The sequence below is a fragment of the Meles meles genome, chromosome 18 (assembly GCF_922984935.1).
Source record: "Meles meles chromosome 18, mMelMel3.1 paternal haplotype, whole genome shotgun sequence".
Taxonomy (NCBI): Eukaryota; Metazoa; Chordata; class Mammalia; order Carnivora; family Mustelidae; genus Meles; species Meles meles.
In genome coordinates this window covers 38,387,639-38,408,701 of record NC_060083.1, presented here as the reverse complement: position 1 = coordinate 38,408,701, position 21,063 = coordinate 38,387,639, and the positions used below count along the sequence as shown (strand labels likewise).

The 21,063-nt window shown below is 52.9% G+C and overlaps 1 protein-coding gene across 1 annotated transcript in view; it reads left to right on the top strand.

The window, feature by feature from the left end:
* Window positions 1–242: 242 nt before the first annotated feature.
* Window positions 243–21,063, top strand: part of WFIKKN2 (WAP, follistatin/kazal, immunoglobulin, kunitz and netrin domain containing 2) — a 40,461-nt gene continuing 19,640 nt past the window's right edge. The window contains exon 1 of the mRNA XM_045985514.1: window positions 243–359. Coding sequence (XP_045841470.1) covers window positions 327–359 — 33 coding nt within the window. The 5' untranslated portion in view covers window positions 243–326. The remainder of the gene's footprint in view (window positions 360–21,063) is intronic.

The window sequence follows — 21,063 nt, the reverse complement described above, 5'->3', positions numbered from 1 at the left end:
GCAGCACACAAAGTTCCTGTGTTTTGGGAGCTTGTATTTTAGAGGTTGCGACACACAGTAAGTAGAGAAACGAAGTCCGGGAGGTGCTCTGGAGAAGCGGGAAGCAGGGTTGGGCCCTGCTGTAAACAGAGCAGCCAGAGTAACCCTTGCTCATGAGAAGTTTGGGCTGGGACTTCATGAAGTGAGAGGGTGAGCTGCAGGGATGTGTGGGGCAGAAGGTTCCAAGATGGGGAAATAGCAGGGGCAAAGGCACGGAGGCAGCAGGTGCGTGATGCACTTGGCATGCTCGTGGGGCAGCAAGAAGCCCGGCAGCTGGAGCGCAGCGTATGAAGCAGAGAGAAGGAAGGAAGATTATGGAGGTAACTAGGGCCAGCCACATGGGGCTTTGTGGGTGTGGGGGGCCCACGCTTTCCAGGTGTGAAGGGAGCTGGCAGAGAGTGGCCAGCGGGGTGGTGAGGCCATCTAAAGGCCCCTTCCCGAAGGCCACTCTGTCAGGGAAGTGGGGAGCCCTGGGGAAGGTTGCTGCATTTGTCAAGGGGAGTTGGTGGTGGTGATGGGTATCATGGGAGGAGCTGGGAGTCATACCTGGAAGACAGAGCCGACGCCATTGCACAGGAGGAAAGGGAGGCAGGAGTAAAGAGGACCAACATTTTGCTAAACAGATGGGTAAAGGGGGTCACTGTTCCTTGGGTGGGAGCTGGGAGAGGGGCTGAGTCTTGGGTATGAAACTTCCCTGGGAGCAAAAGGTGTTTGGAAATGCAGAGTGATGGGTGTGTATGTGTGTGTGTGCAGGCTCGGCGAACCCCACCTTCCATGGGGGAAGCAAGAGGCCAGCAGAATGTCACTAGCCTCTCCATTCATCCATCCATCCACTCATTCATCAGCAAATATTTATTTATTTATTTTAAAGATTTTCTTTATTTGACAGAGAGCGAGCGGGCACAAGTACAGGAGAGTAGCAGAGGGAGAGGGAGAAGCGGGTCTCCGCTGAGCAGAGGGCCTGATGCGGGGCTCGATCCCCGGACCCTGAGATCATGATCTGAGCTGAAGGCAGACGCTTAACTGACTGAACCCTCTGGGTGTCCCATCAGCAAAAATTTATGGGGTGCCAAGGAGAAACCAGGTGCTTTCCTGGATGCTGGAGAAGCAGGGGCAAAAAGAGACAATCTTCTTGTTCTGGTTTGGTAGCTTGCTTTCTAGCGGGGAGACAGGTGATGAGTAAGCACACATATGTTTAAAATAAGATCATTTCAGAGAAGGATGGGTGTCACAGGGAACTCCCGGAGAATGGCAGAGCATGATCAGGGGAGTCACAATTAGACAGAATGGTCATCCAGGCAGCACTGAGGACCAAACCCAGGTTCTCCAGGGGACCCTGACCCAGTTCGGTTTCTTTTTGTCCTTCAAAGGGTCATGAGCAGGGGCAGAGGAAGGAGTGGACGTGCGATGACCCTTAGGGGTCTTTGGGAAGGGTTTTGCCCTTGAGGAAGCCTCTCTTGGGACACCTTCCCTCTGTGAGAGCGTCCTGGGTATCAGGCTGTGGGAACTAGGAATCTCCGACAGACAGAACAGGTGCGATGAGAGGCAAGGGGACCGAACCCGGGAGAGGTACATGGCTGCATCCCTGCAGAGCAAAACAACTTGGACCATGGTAAAATTCTTCCCTGCATGTACAAAGGGGGCCGCTCCCCTTGTACTGGTTTGAGAGTTTCTGCTATGCAAAGAATTTTCTTTGTGCTTCCTGGAGGTTTATCCTGCAAAGAATGGGGGAGTGGAGCGATGGGGCTTTGAAGGTTCATAAGCTGAAGTTCCCGCCTCAGTTTGGCCATCGCATAGATGGGTGGTCCCAGGTGACATGCCTGTGTCCTTTGGGACAGCACGGAGTTCATGCAGGGGAGTCATGTAGGCCCACCAGGTTTTGAAGACGCCAACTCAGAGCACCGAATGCCAGCTTTAGGGGTAGTTAGGGTCCTTGTTATGAGTGGGGAGGCTGACCCAGGCGCCACAGCAGGGTACAGAAAAGAGCAGGGCCAATGGGGGACGTGTAAGTTGAAATGCACATGGAGAGCATGGCTATGGGGCAGAGGGAACGGGAAGGTCACACGCAATCCTGAGTTTTCTGGTTTGGGCCCTTCGGTGAGTGATTTCCGAATGGCAGCAGGAGAAACAAAGGCTGAGGGAGAAGGATCAAGTCCTGTTGGAGGATGGTGAGCGTGAAGCGTTGAGCTCCTGGCTGGAAATACGGATCTGCAGTCAGGAGCCCCACGGCCTGGAGGCTGTCTCGGGCGGGGACTGCCGGGGCGATGACTCTGCCTCGTTCATTCCTTGGCCTTCTGGGGGCACGCTGAGAACACACTCGTCAACCTCTCTGACCAGGGCTGGAGGGGGGTGGTGAGGGCAGCTGCACGTGGCTGAGTTCTGCCTGATGGAACAAGAGTGAAATCATAATGGCACTTCCAGGCCTGGGCCCTGGCCCCTCAGAGCGCCAGTCCCCCTCGTGCAGGGGCTGGCAGACGTTTTTCCTGCGAAGGGCCGGATAAGTGACTGCTTTAAGCTCCGTGAGCCCTACAACCTGTCCCGCCCCTGACCAGCTCTGCCCCTGGAGTGTGAAAGCAGCCCTAAGCCATATGAGGACCGTTTAGTCGTCCTGCTCCAGAATCAGGCTCACCCCGGCTCTGCTCCTGTCTCTGTGCCTGGATCCTGAGGTTCAGGTCTCCTTTAGAAGCCATGTACTGAGAATGGCCCTGTCTCAGTTTGTCTGAGTCATCCAAAGGCTGTAAGGAACAGAGGGCCCTAATCCCTCCCCCCGCCCCCATTCTGCCTTTTATATGAGAAAAAAAAAAAAAAAGAGCATGTTTAGCAAATAAAATTTGGGGGTTTCTCTCTTACGAAAAGTGTTACTTTTTTATTTTTAAAGATTTTATTTATTTATTTGACAGAGATCACAAGTAGGCAGAGAGGCAGGCAGAGGGTGGGGGGCAGCAGGCTCCCCGCTGAGCAGAGAGCCCTATGCGGGGCTCGATCCCAGGACCCTGAGATCATGACCTGAGCGAAAGGCAGAGGCTTTAACCCACTGAGCCACCCAGGCGCCCCAGAAAGTGTTGCTTTAACAAAAAGAGAAATTGGTAGTAGGAGCTGGGGGTTACCATGATGGAGATCTAAAATGTAGGGTATTGGTTTGGAGTCAGGGTCTGGAAGGGAGGAGACCCAGCCTGGGCGGTGACTTGAGGTAAGCAGGACCACTGTCCTCTGCGCCTGTCATTCCCAGGGAAGAGGCTGTGACACAGATGGTCCCAGGCAGCATCTAGCAAGGTTATTCGGAGACTGAGATGAACCCAGGCCGGAACTGGCCAGTTTGCAAGCACGACTAAACGGAAATAGTACGATTCCAGAAATGTGGGGCCTTGGTTGGGAAAGCGGATCGCTTCTAGGTGCCAAACAGAAGGAAATCATATGAGCGGCGAGAGCCCATTAAGCCTCAGCCCTGTGCAAGGTCAGGGTGAGGGAGCGTCCTCCCTCCCTGGCCCGTCTCAGGATCGCCATTAGTACATTGAGAGAGAAGAGCCTGAGGCCAGGGAGGGGGAAAAAAAAAAGTCTGGAGAACTGTGTCTCAAAATGAATTTTGCATGTGGTGCCTGGCACCTGGTGCTGACAGGAAGCAACGAGACGAGGCCTCTCAGGTTCTGAGGGAACTGTATTGTCCCATAAGCCAGAAAACTGAACCAAAGACAAGCCTTTAACCCTTTGGGCCTTAAAACGAACTTGGGGCCTCCCAACTTTGACCGCTGGGGCCGGAGGCTTCGAATGATGAGCGGCTCCCAAGGAGGGCCAAGCACACCCACTTCGTACCGGCCCTTGGAGCAAAATGGCAAGAAGCTCTGGAAGGTGGAGTGTGGGGTCCCAGGGAGCGGAAACTCCTGCTTGGGGTTCCCCCGCACCCACCAGCGCCGGCGCCCATCCTTCAGTTGTTGTGTTGTGGCTTCTCTGTCTGAGCGCTGCCGTCCCATACTGCGTGTGTTGGGGGCTTGGGAGGTAGGACAGGACGCCGATAACCTGTCCTTTTAGTTCATCGGTTTCCAGATCCCAAGGACCCACATGGGACCCGGAGGGAGAACCACGCCCCTCCTGGAGGTCCCGGACTGCGGTCAGGTCCCGGGAGGCAGCGAGGGCAGGGGACTCGGCTGTGTCTCTGGGGAGCCATGAGCGTGCTCCATGCAGGAGAAGGAGAGGACCGTGGCTCATCAGAGACCAGATGGGGAGCCTGTGGCGGGGACTCGTTAGCCTCCCAGCCAACCTCTGTTGTGAACACGCCCCCCTAGCTTCCTTGTAGTTAGATGTGGCCATCGGCTGTACACTGAATGCTGTGTCCTCCCTGCCAGATTCATATGTTGAGGTCCTAACCCCTGATGTGATAGGATCAGGAGCTAGGGCGTTTGGGGGGTGACTGCACCATGTGGGTGGAGCCCTGGTGAATGGAGTTAGTGCCCTTAGAGAGAGACCCCAGAGGGGCTCCCGGCGCCTCCCGCCGGTGAGATCGCAGCCCTTGACCTTGGCCTTGCCAGGTTCAGACCTGTGAGAAGAAAGGTCTGTTGTTTATAAGCCGCTCAGCCTATGGTATTTTGTTGCAGCAGCTCAAACAGACTAAGGCAGGCGGAGATCTGGCTGATGGAAGGCTGGTGGGAGTGAGGTACGGCTCCTCAAAATCCATAAATCCCTACTCGCCCTCCGTGTGCTCTCTGAGCTGCTGGACACGAATGCCCAAGGCCACTTGGAAGCCACGTGGTAAAGATGGCAGGGGCTGCTCCTGGACGGCTTTGTGGAACACAGTGCCAGTTGGGCTTATGGGGAAAAAGGCAGTTCTATTGTGAGACTTTGCGGCTGGATGTCAGGGCGGCTGGAATCCCTCCACGGAAATCAGGATGAAGCGATGTAAGCCGAGGAGCCTGTCTGGGAAGAAGGGGAGGCAGGAGGCGGGCAGGGAACGAGGCAGGACCCTGGAGAACACTGGTGCTCTGAGGGCGGGGGACGGGGGGAGGGCGGCAAAGGGAGGCATCGGCAAATGAGACTGAGAAGGAGGCAGGAGGAGGAGGGCAGTGTGGGGTCAGGGAAGGGACACTATTAAGACTGTTTTGCAAACGAGTCCTGAGTCTGGCTGCACGATGCGGGGCTGGAGTGGGGAGTCTGGGAGAGAGGCTCAGTGCCAAGAGGGCAGTGTGCTAAGACCCTGGGTGCAGGGGTCTTGACTGCTGGACCCCTCTGCAAACCAGAGAAAGGCTGAAGACCGTCCCCTCAGAGCAATGCTTGCAGCAGGCACACACTATTCTCCCTCCAGCCCCGGTGCTCTCGTGGACGCCTGGAGGGAACAGACATGCAGGTGCAGCGAGCTCAGAGTCACAGAGCTGGTCACAGAGCTCGGGTTTGAAGGCAAGCGCTTGTGGTCCTCCTCCTGCTCTCTTTAAGGACATGATGGGGCCTCTTCTGCTGTCCTGAAGCACTGCCACCGCAAAGACACCAGGAGAGGGGGCCCGGGGAGGTGGTGGGGAGAAGGAGATGTCTGGGCTCCGCCGGTGGAGCAGACACAGGAGAGAAGCCGGGGCTTGGAGATGGGCAGTGCCTTGCTCAGGTCGTGGCAGACACGGCTAGCTCCGGCCTAAATCCAGAGCCCATGAGATGGGGCAGCCCTGGGGAGGGCAGTAGGTGGTCCGTGTGAGCAGCTGGGGCAGAGGCCGCACTGGGACCAGGGTGGCGGGCTACAGGCATGAGAAGACGCCAGCCCTGGTGTGCCCGCTGCTGGCTTTCTCCTCTCCGTAAACAAGGAGTGGTCCAGGGGCCTGGGATCCCCAGACGCTCTGCCTGGCAATTCCATTACTTGGCCTTTGCTCCTGTTGGCTCCATGAGAAAAACAACTGGGGACAACAATGTCCCTAGAGGTTCCAGAAAAATCACTGCAGGTAATCAGAGACATCTCCCCCAAATCCAAGGCCTGCCCTTTGCCCTCTTTCTTTGGCCCCAGGGCTGATGCAACAAAGCCCCACAAAGTGGGTGACATCAACAAATAGAAATGTGTTGCCTCATGGCTCTGGGGGCCAGATTCCTAGGTCAAGGTGCTGGGGGTGTCCAGCTCCCTCTGCACCCTGCTGGGAAGCCTCCTTCCCTCCCCCTTCCTCACTTCTGGACTTGCCGGCCCTCCTTGTGCTCCTGGGCTCGTGGCAGCAAAACTCAGTCTCTGCCTTCGTGTATCTGTCTCTCTTCTGTTCTTACAAGGACACCCGTCATCCTGCATGCGGGGCAACCCTACTCCAGTGGGACCTCACCTTACCTATTACACCAGTAACAACCCTATTTCCCAATGAGGTCACATGCCGGGGACTGGAAGTCAAGATATCATTGTATCTTTCTGGGGACACACAGTTCGGCCCATGAGCTAAATTGGCCTTCCCTAACAAGCCCCCACCCTGAACACCCTCTGGACGTTGGCATCTCCCTTCCCCTCCTCCCTGCCCCCGTGGAGGAACGGGAAGAAGACCCAGAGAGTGGGGCTGAGCAGGAGCCACAGCTGCCTGGGGACTTCCTCTCTGGCCAGAGGCCCAAGTGCATGGTCATCGCCAAGCCTCGAAGTGCACCGTCTGGATGTAGCCAGGAGCCCCCAGTTAGAACAGCAGCCCCAAGCCCGCAGGCCTGGTGCGCACCAGACACCGGTCACGCCATCTCCTCCTACTCATGGAATTCTGTGCAGAGGTATGACCCTCTTGTTTTGCTGAGGTTTGACGAGGTCAGCTGCCTGAGCCGAGAGAGCCGGCTAGGGAGCGGCAGGGAGGGTGTCCAAAGTCAGGATTCCTCGTAGCCAAAGCTCTTTGACTTTATCCCACTCTTGCCCCAACTCCTGAAGGATGTGGCTGAGAAGTTCTTTTTGGTCATTGGGTGTTGGGTGGTGAGTCGTGGATGGGGGACTAGGCGTCTCCGACCTGGGGTAGGAACTGTGACTTCAGGTGGCTGGAACATTCATGGAGAGAAAATGCTTCCACAGGGCAAGTGGCATTGGCGGGAGGTTGGCGGGGGTCAGGGGAGCATGCGGGTGCTCTCAGGGCGGTGACGTAGCCATGGAGCCGGTGGAGTGTGGGTGAGAGGCTCATCGGAAAACCTTTAGCCGTGGTACCCTAGAGTGGCTCTCCATTTGGGGTCAAGGTCAAGGCTCACACGCACTCGACGGGGTCCTACAGGAAGGGCAGAGCATCTAGAATGAGAACCTAACTGCACCGTGTTTATGCCATTAGCATTCTTGGGTTGTTTCCGGCAGCATTAACGTAGCCCAATAATACTGGCGGCCACGAAACTCGAAAGTCACGAGATCTCTTGGCTCCTGTCCCCAGCTCTTCTGACATCTGCTTCCCAGCTTCTAGCAGATGGGGAAATGATCAGAGAACGGTGCTGATCTCACTGGACACAGGCCAAGTACCTTGCCTAGGGTGGCTGGGCTGTGGTGGTCTGATGTACCATCTTGGGGTGGGGGGGTGGTCAGGGCCCTATGAAATGGTCCATCTGCCCTCTGAATGTGACCTGAGTTCTTCGTACCTGGGACCCTGACCTCGGCGAGGACAGGCTGTCTCCCAAGAGACAGTACACCTGTGTTTGGACCCTGTTGAGATATTTTGTCACCAGCAACGCACAAAGGGCACCACCCTCGGTGGGGCTAGCTCAGAGAAGACCAGGGGGGCACAGATGTGAACAGATGTGAACAGATTTCCCAGCTCCCGCTCCCACCCCTGGGGAGCCTGTGGCTGTCGCTCAAGGCTGGGCCTCTCTCCTTGTCGGGGAGGCTGGCGATCAGGCCGTAGGGCTGTGGGAATGGTGATGGAGTTTTCCCCAGAAACGTTGGGGTGTCTTTGACAGGATCTGCTCAAACTGGTCAAAACAGAGCAAGGGGCCCCTGTTGGTAGGACAATGGGGAGAGCCCCAGAGTGGCAGCAGCTGGGGCGTCTCTGAAGAGCATGGCAAGGGTGTTAGGGGCGCCGTTCTGGGGGGATCCCGTGCCTTCAGCAGCCCCACATCCACCACGGCTTCCAGCCCTTGCCGCTGAGACGTGGTGGGGCAGAGACAGGTCCTGATGGGGCCGGCTTGGCAATCACTGTAGCCAGAATGGGGTTCAGCCTGTGGCACGGCCTCACCCCGCAGCCTGGGCAGGGTCTGGGTGAGGGAAATAAAGGCTTTGCTTTCACTAACATTCAGAAATCGCGAGAGACACCTTTATTCTAAAACCAGTGTCAGCAGACAATAGCAGACTCAATTGCTTTTCTGCTCCATCTTTCTTAGTCTGTGAAACAAAGGAACCTAGTTTAGATGGAAAAAAAAAAAGGAAAAGCTTCTAGTGAGTTCCCTGAGCTTCTTTCTGTCTGAAGCGATTGGCAAAAGCTGTAGTTCATGAACAATCTTTGCATCCTGTCCTATCCATGCTTTATGATTTTGTACAATTATCAAAAATATGTTTTACAATCTTGATATTTATAATGCTGCTGCTGATGACAATGACAAATATTTTTATTGCTTCTAAGTTCTATTATAGTTCTTTTCTTTTTTTTTTTTTTAAGATTTTATTTATTTATTTGACAGCGAGAGAGGGAACGCAAGCAGGGGGAGCGGGAGAGGGAGATGCGGCTTCCCGCCGAGCAGGGAGTCCAATGCAGGGCTTGATCCCAGGACCCCGGGATCATGACCTGAGCCGAAGGCAGATGCTCAATGACTGAGCCCCCAGACCCCCCACCCCGGGTATGGTTCTTAAGTGATGTCTGGTTCTTAAATCCTCAAAATATTTAAGTAGGAACCCTTACTTCTCCCATTTTACAGTCAAGGAAACTGATGTGTAAAGATACTAAGATTTATATTTATAAGGAAAAACAGGGGCACCTGGGTGTCTCGGTTAAGCACCCCACTCTTGATCTCAGCTCAGGGTTGATCTCAGGGTTGTGGGTTCAAGGCCCGCATTGGGCTCCACGTGGACCCTACTGAAAGAAAAGGAAGGAAGTAAAGGGGGGAGGGAGGAAAAGCAGACTCTAGAATAAAAATGACAACAAGAAAATTCTCATCTTTTTAAATAGAGTGGTGGGACAACAGTCAGTCTCTTAATGACAGACGCCAGAGAAGAGTCTCCTTTAATTGTCCTTGGGCCCTTTGCCTGCTGAGTCAGATAATCAGGGCTCTCTGGAGTCTATAGCTCATTAATATTCTCCAGCTTTTCTCATTAGCACAAAGTAAGCACACTATTTTAATAACAATACTTCTTTTTTGGGGGATGCCAAGGAAATTGCTTGGTCCATTGTTCCCTTTTAAAGAAGACTAAATGAAAGAAATTTCTATAATTGTCGTTCTGCACTTCTCATCTTTAAAGGGAAGACTTACACTTTCTGATTTTACAACTTGTTACAGGGGGAGATAGGGAGGGTTGCTGATCAAAGGCAATCGCGTGGGCAGGGAATCCACCTCAATACCCAGCTTCAGGCCCCAGCTTCTCCTGGAGAGGCCCTGGTGAGACCGAATAGGGCCCAGGGTGTCGACATTTGGGACCCACAGGCCTGAGGACCGGCTGGCTCAGAAGCCCCCCTGCCCTGGCCTGGGACTCCTTCAGGTCACATGGGACAGTATCCGGGGAGTTTCTCTGGGTGCACTGTGACCGATTGCAGGGTCCCATTTGTGACCCATTAAATAACACGAGGACTCGGGGTGGAAAATCTTTGGAGTTCCGCATCCAGTAGGACTCTGGGAGGTCACAGCAGCCCCACTAGGAACACGGGGTTGGAAGAAGGGTGGTTGTTCGCTGAAGGAGGGAATGGGGAGACTGGAAATGTCGGTGTGTGTCTCAATAAGGAACCCGTATTATCATGGCCACACTCTTTGTGTTGGATTAAGGTCAAGTCCTGTTTGGCACAGAAGCTCCTGGACCTACAGGCAATAATACTGCCCTAATTCAGGGGTGATGGATGTAGGGTCTTGTGGGGCTCTGGAGTTCCAATCAGGAATGACCAAATGTAGAAAACCACCCAGATGTCCATCGACTGATGAAGGGATAAACAAAATGTAGTCTGTACAAACAAGAGAATATTATTCAGCCATCAGAAGGACGGAATACGGAAATGTACCACCATCTGGATGAACCTTGAGAACATGACCCTAAGTGAAAGAAGTCAGGCACGAAAGACCAGCATGGTACAGTTCCCTTTGTAGGAAATATCTAGAATAGGCAAATCCGTGGAGACAGAAAGCAGATTAGGGTTGCCAGAAGCCGGGGGAGGGGGGCAGGGAGTGACTGGGTCTAGCTAATGCTGATAGTCGTGCAACACTGAGAATGTCCTTGACGTCGCTGATGTGTACATTGTCACGTGGCTAACACGGTAACATTTACGTTAGATGTCTTCTGGCTCAATAAGAATAAGCAGATAAGCCTTCTTTAGACAAACATGTGGGGCTTAAAGAATCAAGTCTTGGATGAGGATGGGAGTGGGGTTCCAAATGGACTCCCTGCCTGGGGAAGTTGAGGAACCATGGTGCACCGGCCACAGGGCTTATCACGGGGCAGACGTGGGGTGGGGTTGGTGGACTGCCATTGGGTGGACCCTCATATTTCTAGAAGGCCTCATATTTCCATGAAGATTCAGGATGTTCTCTCGAAGCAAGGTTGTCCATGCAGAAGCAGAGAGGCACGGTCAGGACTGGAAGATTCTTGAACAACCTTGAACCACAGAACCCCCAAGAATGAATGCGCTTTCCTAGTCCTGTAATCATCTGTGCGCAGCATTGTTCTGGTGTAGGCTAGTTTTAAGAGGTTGAAGTCTGTTGTTCACCGGTGTGTGGTGGGCTGAATGAAGGGTCCCCAGGAAATCATGTCCTAATCCTTGGAATGTGTCAATACTACTTTCTACGGCACAGAACGTGATTAAGTTCAGGATTTTGAGATGGGGAGATTATCCTGGATTATCGAGGTAGGCCCTAAATACCAGCCCAAGTATTCCCATAAGAGGGAGGCAGCGGGAGATGTTACTCAAGAGGAGGAGACCATGGGGCCACAGAGGCAGGTTGCTGGAGAGCTAGAAGCCAGGAGAAGACAGAAGACACAAGAATGGATTCCCCCTAGATCCTTGACCAGTAAAAACTGGTTTCAGACTTCTGGCCTCTGAAATGAGAGACAGTAAGTTCTGTTGAGTGAAACTACTGGGGGAGGGGGGCATTTGTTACAGCGACACAGATTTATCATTCAGTCCCAATTAGTAAAATAGGCTGTCTTACTGGGAATGCAAAATTGATGTAATTTTGCTGCAAAAGTTCTGACATTTTGGGGCACCTGGGTGGCTCAGTGGGTTAAGCCTCTGCCTTCGGCTCCGGTCATGATCCCAGGGTCCTGGGATCAAGCCCTGCATCGGGCTCTCTGCTTGGCGGGGAGCCCGCTTCCTCCTCTCTCTCTGCCTCTTTGCCTACTTGTGATCTCTGTATGTCAAATAAATAAAATCTTTTAAAAAAAAAAAAAGTTCTGACATTTTGCATCTCTCAAAACAGCATCAGTTTTTACACTTCTAGGACAGAGAAAGAAACCAGTTCATTGCTTGTGTGTGTGTGTGTGTGTGTGCGCGTGCATTGGAAGTAATGATTTAAGAAAGAGAACATTTAAAAAGCCATCGTTTTAGAAGCTTTATTTTGGTATTCCTTGATTTTTTTTAAAAGATTTTATTTATTTATTTGACAGAGATCACAAGTAGACAGAGAGGCAGGCAGAGAGAGGTGGGGAGACAAGCTCCCTGTTGAACAGAGAGCCCAATGTGGGGCTCGATCCCAGGACACTGAGATCATGACCTGAGCCGAAGGCAGAGGCTCAACCCACTGAGCCACCCAGGTGCCCCAGTATTCCTTGATTTTTAAAGTAATAGACTGGAGCCTCAGAGAAGGGAGGTGGCCTTGGCCTCTCTGGGCCTCTTAGAGCCCTGCCTGGTCAAGACAAGTGCCCCCCACCCTGACCCAGGGTTCAGGTAGGACAAGTCTGTTGAGGGTAGAACAAACGGGAATTGAGAGACCAGGAAGGTGAGTCAAGGCTGGTGGTTCGGAATGGAGACTGTGAAATGCCTGGCTGTACAGAGACTCCATGCAGCTATCCCGGTCCTGGCTTATTCACAGAGCCTCCACTCTAGTCCCAGCTGGTCACACTAAGCGCAGGGCTGACCGTTCACCTCAGGGCACTGACTTTTTAATAATCCACACTTCTCTGTCTGCAGAGCCCCATCACTGATGCCCTGGGCCACTCTTCCTGGCCCGTCTGGATGAGTGCAGGGGATGTTTTCTCTCCCCCAGGCCCTGCTGTGCTCCCAGGGATGGGGCGGAGAGGTGGGGGGTGAGGGGGTCCTTTGTTTGTTTCCACACCACTCCTAGCCACAGCAGGGACTGTGAGGCCCACCTTGGCTTTCCATGTGAGTAACAACTAGAAATTCTTCCCACTGTACAGGGTGCCATCAACTCCAAGTTCACCCCCCACCTGGCAGCAGCCCCAGCTGAACTATTTCTTCCCTGGTGTATATACCTGGAACTTCACTGTGGCTTCCCCCTGTTGGAGTCAAAAAGAGAGGGGCAACCGTGACGTCAAAGCCAGTCAGCATGGGGCAGGGGGGAACGCCTGGGTGGCTCAGTCAGTTAAGCATCCGACCCTTGGTTTCAGCTCAGGGCATGATCTCAGGGTTGGGAGATCCATGCCCAGCATGGAGTCTGCTTGAGAGTCTCTCTCTCCCTTTCCCTCTGCCCCTCCTGCTGGGGCTTGCTCTCTTTCTCTAAAATAAAATAAATAAATCTTAGGGAAAAAAAAATTGTCCAGCGTTGGGGGGGGGGTGTGTGTGTGCACGCATGTGTGTGTGCGTATGCGCGCATGTGTGTGTGTCTGGTGGGGGCTGTAAACAAGGATGAGCAGAACCAGCTGCTACTAGAATGACAGCCAACAGGGCCCTGAAGGCCACAGGTGAGGACTGATAGAGCAAAAGAGAGCGGAAGTCATCTGCCAGCCAAAGAACCCATGAGATGTTTGCCATGGGAAATACAAGCCCAGCTCCAAAGGGGCCGATCGCGAGGAAGCCCGTGGGTCCCAGGCTGCTAACTCCAAGGCCTATCCTCCCCCGTCTCCCCAGGACTCAGGCTGGTTGCTTGTCTCCTCTGCCCCACTCCCTTGCCTGCCATCTTGGACTCCTCCCCTGGGCTCACGAGACAGACTCTGCAGGTTCATTGGCAGGAATGGCTTCACCTGCCCCTGCCTGACCAATCATTTGGCAAGAGAACTCACCTGGACCGCTTTGGACCAATTAAAATTCATGGGGGTTTGGGTGGGGCCCGGGAGACCCCAGCCTCCCCTGTGCATCATGGCTGCTTGAACCGAACTGGGGTCCAGCCAGCAGGAGGACACAGACCCTGGAGGCACTGGTCAGGCAACGGTGTACGACATGCAGAGCAAGCGGGTGGCCTGGGCATTTAGAAACAGCACAGGAGCTCCACAGAAGGGTGGCGCTTGTGGCTGAGCCAGAACTCCGTTCACTGGGCATCTCTTTGATCCCTGTTGACTGTGGCTAAGGCGACGATGAGGGCTGTGGTGATCATCCTGTCCCAGATTATTCCAAGGACAGCGGGCCACTTACGCCCTCGCTCAGTGCCACCCCTGAAAGTGGTTCTGAGTGAGCTCTGTGGAAACATGGCCGCCACCATGGTAAGGCAGGGCTAGTGGAGTTTGGGGGAAATTCAAGCATGGTGGTGCTGGGGAAAGAAGGAAGGAAAGGAGCCAAGGGGAATGGCCTCTTAGGACTGTGGGTTCCAAGGATTTTGGGGGGGGGAGCTGCTGGAGGATTTGAAGACCCATGAGCATGTTTGCCATCCAACCCAGATGGGCCCCAGGCGCCTTCCCAGAGCAGGAGCTATAGGGAGAAGACCAAGTCTTATGAGGGGGAGAGAAGAAGGCATGCACAGTCTGCTGAATCTTTCCACAGCTTCAGGGGACCCTCAGATCCTAACAGTGACCCCCTGGAGACCATGCTTGGAAGACACCTTGAAGCCGGGGACCTGAGAGAGGCTGACAGGATACTGCCTCCATGCACCCTGGGGATGTCCACATCCTAATCCCTGGAACACTTGTGTATACAACCTTTGTGTATCTTACCTGGTACAAGGAACTTTACAGATTCAGCTAAGGATCTTGAGATGGGGAGATTCTCCTGGATGACCCAGGTGGGCTCAGTGTGATCACAGAGATCCTTATGAGGGAGGTAGGTCAGAGAGATGACACACGCTGGTGTGTGAGGAGGGAGGAGGGAGCTAGAAGGCAAGGAACATAGGTGGCCTCTAGAAGCTGCAAAAGGCAAGAACAGATTTCTACTGTATTCGTTTCCTGGGGCTGCTGTAACAAATCACCCCAAATTCGGTGGCTTAGAACAACAGAAATGTCTTCTCTTACAGTTCGGGAGGCCAGAAGTCCAAAATGGTGGTGTTGAAATCAAGCCCCCCCGGAGGCTCTAGGGGAGCTTCCGGTCTCTGCCACTTCCTGCTTCCCGTGACTGTGGACACTGTTTATGGCCACACGGCTCCTGTCTCTGCCTCTGCGCTCACTGTGCCTTCACCCTTCTCTGTGTCCTCCCGCATGTGGGTCTGTTTTGTAAGGATGCATGGGATGGCACCCAAGCCCACGTGAAAAAGCCAAGAGAAGCATCTTTCAAGGTCCTTAACTTAATCACATGCATTTCCATAAAAGGTTCTTGGTGTTCCCTCTTTTGCCATATATTGGTCTCTGTGAAGGTTCCGGGGGTTAGGAAATGGACAAGTCTTTTAGGGACCACCATCCAGCCCACTGCACTCACTAAGAGATTCTGGGAGGAATCTCTTGCTGATAACCTGATTTGACTCCTGTAAGATTATTTTGGATTTCTGATCTCCAGAATGGAAGGGGAGTGAGTCTGTGTTGTGTATTGTATTATACTATGTATTTTATTTTACTTTATTTTATTTTAATTTATTTTAATTTTTTAAGTAGGCTCCATACAGGACTTGAACTCACGATGGTGAGATCATGACCTGAGCCGAGATCGAGAGTCAACACTTAACCAACTGAGCCACCCAGACACCCTGGGTCTGTTTTGTTTAAAGCCAGGAGATTCGTAGTGGTTTGTTAACAGCAGCCACAGGAAATACGTGGGATGTGAAAAGGCATGCTGTTGGGTGACATTAAGGCGGGACACTGCGTGGTGTTAGAGCAGGACCCCGTTGATCTGACAGACTGTGGCTGGGCTGTTCTGGCTGGGAGGCAGAGTGGAGGAGGCAGTGGAGACCCTGGCCAGCTGCTGGCTCCTCACCCCCAGCCCTCTGGTCCTCCTTCATCCTCCCACCTCTTTCAGAAGATATGCACGGATGCCCTCCCCCTCCCCAGGTTCTATTCCTCTCTTCTCTGCCCTCCTCAATTCCCGCACAGTTCCCCAGGCCACTGCGGGAGGGCAACGGGCAACAACGAAGATGAGCAGGGATGACGTGGGCCATCGAGCAGCACGTCAGGAGGCCCAAGGACTCTGAAGGGTTCCCTGCTTCTCAGCACCAGGGAAATAGGTCCCGGGGGGCAGACCTTCTCCCTACCCGCTGTTTCCCAGCCCGCATTCCCCATCTTGACCTTGCTGAACCCACTCCCCCCAGGGGGCTGTGGGGAGCCAGGCCTGCTCCCTCATGAGTGGGGAGGGCAAGCCCCAAGGCCTGGGTTCTGTCCCTCCCCACAGGGGCGGACCCGATGAGCAGAGTGCTCTTTGCTTCCCTTGACAACCTTCTCCCACCTGCACCCACCAACCTGAACCCCCTCCCTGGGGAAAGCTCCCAAGTCACAGATTTCTCATGAAGGGACTCAAGGCTCAGCTCCCCCAAGAAAGCTGCTTCTGGGACCAAACTCGCCGACTGCACTGGACCATTTCCAGTTCAGAGGAAGGTGTTGAAAAGAGACAATTTTGGAAGAGATGGGTCCCCCTCCTAGAAAGGAAGGGCCCGTGTGCTTCGGGGTGCCACGGGGTGCCTCGGGGTGCCCAGTGGGGCCAGCCAGCAGCAGACAAAGTCTCTGGTGTACCCATCCCACAAGGGCACTGCTTGGCTTAAAGCAATGCTTCCACTGGCTTTTTAGAGAGAGGCAAATTTGTCCAACCCAAAGGCAGATAATTTTCATTTATTTAAAAATTCCTTCATGGCCGATTAGGGGGTGCGGAGACGGGGACTGGAGAGTGACAGCTTTTTGAGTATAACGTTTCCATTGGGAGAGATGAAAATGGAACTCAACAGAGACGGCGGTTGCACATTTGTACTAAATGCCACTGAACTGTTCACTTCAAAACGGCTATTTTTATGCTATGTGTGAATTTCACGTCAATTTTAAAAATTATACTTTTTCTTTTCCAACAAATATTTGTCACATGTTACTGTTCCAGGTACTGTTATGTGTCTTGGAGACATGGTGAGAGGAAGATACATAAGATGCTGAGCCCCACAGAGTGTGAGATCGAGTGGAACATACAGACAAGAGTAATACAGTGAGGCAGAACTTGGCACAAAGGAGGTGACCAATGAATATTTATTAAATAAAATATAAATGGATATGGGAGCTCATAGGAGATCCATGTAACTCAGTTTGAGGATCACAGGAGGCTTCCTGGAGGAAGTGGCACCTAAACCAAGACCTGGCAGAAGAGTAGGAGTTAGCTTGACTGGGCTGTAGGATGTGCAAATGTCCAGGGGTGAGTGTGAGTAAGGCAGGTTCCAGGAGTGGTAAGACTTGGAACTACTGCTGAGGGAGGGGGGAAGGACTGCGACAGGAGGCTTGAGGCATAGGTGGGAGCCGGCTGAGAGGCCTCAGAATTATGCTATCATTTGTTTGCGTACCTTTCCTTCTGCCAGCAGCACCTTGAGTTTTCCTTTCAGGAATGTATTTCTCCCCCATCCCCAGCCATGTAGTAGAATAATCAGGAAATGATCCATCTTGAGTATTTATTACCTTTATGCGAGTCAAATTCATTATTTGAACAAGTGAGAGGTGTTGGGCGGGGAGAGATGAGGACCGGTTAGCCATTTGCCAGCACACCCCTGTCTGTATGGGTAGAAGACACAGCTCAAAACTGATATAAAGACCCATTTGGTACATGATTCTCCCTGTGTGTCCCTTCCCAGCCGATGCTGGAGCTGCTTCTTGAGTGAGGGAGAGTTGCAGATCCCCCTTCCACCACAAAGGGCATCGTCAGATTTGGGGTTTGCTGGGGATGGAAGCGTGGCAGTGTCCAACTCCAGTCCCAGTACTAGGGGAACTAAGCCAAGAAGTGCATCAGGGCTCCATCTCTGTGAAACTGTTGGCAGGATGCTGTTGAAAAGAGAAAATCGACAGAGCAGGAGTTGTGGGCGTCTGGGATGACTCTCCGGACGAGGAATGTGTGGTCTGGGCACGGGGCCACCATGACATTCAGGATGGATGCTGAAGTGTGGCCGGGGCTGGAGCATCGGGCGGGGGTCTTCACAGACCTTCCTTCCAGGACAGATGCTGCAGCAGGAAGTCTGTGGGCCGGGGCTATGTGTCGGTGGCACCCAACAAAGATTTTTTTTTAGGATGGATTTGCCCTGGAGAGGGGAGGGAGCTTTGTGAGTAAAATGCAGAGTTCCCCCGGAAGTCATGTGACCTGCTGCTTCCTGCTGCTAGCTGTCCCCAGCTTCTTACCAATAAAGCTTGGGTTCTTTCTCGTGTCAGCAGTCCTGGACTTTGTGGGATCCTTCCCAGTGGGGGAATCATAATGTCTCACTCCTCAGGGCAGTGATTGATTTAGACACAGGAGCCGAAGGGAAGCCTGTGGACATGCCTTTGGGAAGGACTTTCTCCTCGTCTAGAAATAGCTGTTGAAGGAAACTCCCCGAACAACTTTCTGGGTGTTTTAGTCTCTGTGGGGGACTGGAACTGTTGAAGCTACTTTGCGACCATGAGGAGTCAAGGCAACATGGTGAGTGCAGGTGACATCCCATCACAGCTTGATCTTGGAGCCATCCCTGGGGGCCGGAAGGGTGGGAAGAGGCCAAGAGGCCATGGGGCTAGTCAAGGGGAAGGCTACGAATACTTATGACAGGGAGGCTGAGTGCCCTCCAAGGAGCCAGAAAGGAGATAAAGCGAGTAGAGGAGCCACTCTTGGATAGAATGATGGTGTCGTAAACCAGATGCATAACAAGGAAGACAGAGAGATGTGGATACGCAACAGGTATTTCGGAAGCAACTTGGCAGTTACTTGACTAGAGAGGATGAAGCAGAGAGGAGTCTGGTTTCCCTATCGCAAAGAGCAAAGCCCTCCTCACCGTGGACCCACCACACAGCCCTATCCTCCATGGTTCCAGCCCATCTTTCCAGATACATCTCCCCCCTCCTCATCTCCTTGGTCTCCAGAATCTAGTTGAGTTGTGGACATCTTTTGGTTTCTCGCAGGTTCCTCTGCTCTCTGTCCTCATTCTGGAACACTCCACTCACCCCTCACCTGCCAGACTCCAAATCACCTTTCAGCCTGCTTCCTCTGCAGGGCTCCGGACCGCCCTGGTCTGCCTCACCTGCCATCCTGGCTTCCCCAGTGCCCCCTCCTCTGTGACAAACCTGAGTCTGCTCTGTCCAGTCTGCTGCTCGCTCAGGGCTCTGCAAGTGCCCCAGGGCCAAGGTCAGCTCCTGAAAGCCTTCCCCCAGCCTCCCGGGAGGGGAGGGGGCTGCGGATTGAGTTCCTCACTAATGGCCAATGACTCACTCAAGCCTGTCCAAGTAATGAAATCTCCGTCACCCCCCACTGCAGTTTATGGGATGGGTAGGAGGTTCTGTGAGCTTCTGGTGCTGAGCACATCATGGAACTGGGAGGCTGGTACTGTAGGTTAGGGCACAGAAATCCCTCTGTATCTTGTGCCTTGAGTCTTTTCCATCAGATGGCTCCTGAGTTGTATTCTTGATAATAAACCGGGAATAGTAAGTGAACTGTTTCCCTGGGTTCCATGAGCTGGTCCAGCAAATTCTCCAGCCTGGGGCAGGGTTTGTGGGAACCCCCTGAATTTACAACCGTTCTGTCAGGAGTCCTGATGGTCTAAGTTTGCAATGGGCATCCAGATTAGGGGCAGTTTTGGGGGACAGAGTCCTTAGCCTGTGGAGTCTGATGTGACTGCAGATATTTGTGTCAGAATCAAATTAAATGGCAGGACACTCAGCTACAATGGTGTTGGAGAACCGTTCAGTCTGGGGACCTCCCCACACACATTTGGTGTCAGAAGTGTTCTGTGGGTAGAAACAGACCATGGTCATGGGTGACTGGGAGGCACGCTGGTGTTTTTGGCTTCTGAGAGCCCCGGCTGCTGCCCTGGTTTGGGGAACCAGACCAATGCCTGGGCTGAACACCTAAGCTTCTGAGCTGCCCGGTGGCGCCCAGCCCCGGGGGTTCTCACAGAACCATGGGGTGTCCAAAAATGGTGTTAAAGCATACATAACATAAAAGTTACCATTTGGGGGCACCTGGGTGCCTCAGTCGGTTAAGAGTCTGCCTTCGGCTCAGGTCATGATTCCAGGGTCCTGGGATCAAGTCCTGCATCAGGTTCCTTGCTCCGTGGGGAGCCTGTTTGTCCCTCTGCCTCTGTTTCTCTCTCTTTGTCTCTCATGAATAAACAAACAGAATATATTTTTTTAAGTTACCATTTTACCCATTTGTAAAGTGGCATTTAGTACATTCACAATATTGGGCAGCCGTCACCATTATCTGGTTCCAGAACATATCCATCACTCCCAAAGGAAATTCCATGCCCATTAGCAGTCGTTCTCCGTTCCTCCCAGATCCTGGCAACCACTAATCTGCTTTCTGTTTCTCGGCATTTGTTCTGGACGTTTTATATAAATGGAATCATGTAACACATGACCTTCGAGTGCAGCTTCTTTCACTTAGCATAACGCTTTTAAGCTTTTAAATGCTTTTAACACCCATGTTAGTACGCTTCCTGTTCTCATGGTTGAGTGATCTTCCATTGCATGGGTAGACAGTGCATTTCCCTGTCTGTTCTGGAAGTCACTGGAAGGGAGAAGAGTGTCCTTGGCAGGGCAGATATACGCTGGGGGCTGGCGAAGACAGACAGGAGCACCATGATCTTGGAAGCACCTTTGAACCCCGCCTTGTCTCCATGACATTTTTGAGCCTCCTAAGAGGGATAGGAGGTCTCTTTCCCCACCAGGGGAGGCTGCTAGATCTGTGAGCTCTGTATGCCATCTGGGGCCTCCCTCCTGTGCCCACGTGGGGTTTCCCCATCCCAGCAGGGGACGCTGGGACAGGCGTGGTTCTAGAAAGTTGGTTCCTACCTGGGATACTGATAAAACTCCACCCTGCGGTGTCCCCCATTCCCCACCCCCAATTTACTTCTCAAATATCTGAGTGATGGAAAGGTTGCCCTTGGGAAATTCCAGACTGCTCCTCAATTCTGGTCTGCAGCCGGTGGGAGCATGTGAAAAGACCACTCCCCTATCCGAGTAGGATCTGGACAAGTTCTGCAAGGCCTCCAGGTGATTCTTCCGTGTACCAGGCTTGGGATTCTCTGCAAGACCCTCCTTCAAGTTCATCCCCTGAGGAGGACCTTGTACTTTCTGCAGATAATATAGGCCAAATTATAGCTTCTAGGCTGAGATCTCATGTCTTCTCTTTATGAATCCAGCCAGGGAAACCGACCAGATTAAGTGCCTTATTCTGTGGGCTACACCTGTAAAATTTTATTCCTCTATTCATTATTCAACAAAACTTTACGCCAGGCACCACGCTAGGGGTGGGAGACACAGTAGTGACTAAAGCACGGTCCCTGCCTTCAAAAATCTTGAAGTCTGGTGGGGGAGACACGTAGTCCCATTCCAGGGTGATGACTGGGACTGGCAGGATGAGCAAGACGGTTTCCCAGGTCAGGGAAGCATGAAGCAGAAACCAGTGACGCTTTTTTTTTTTCCTTGAGAGAGAGAAATTGAGAAGCAGCAAACTACACCAATGCAGTCAAAGGCATTTTAGCATTCTA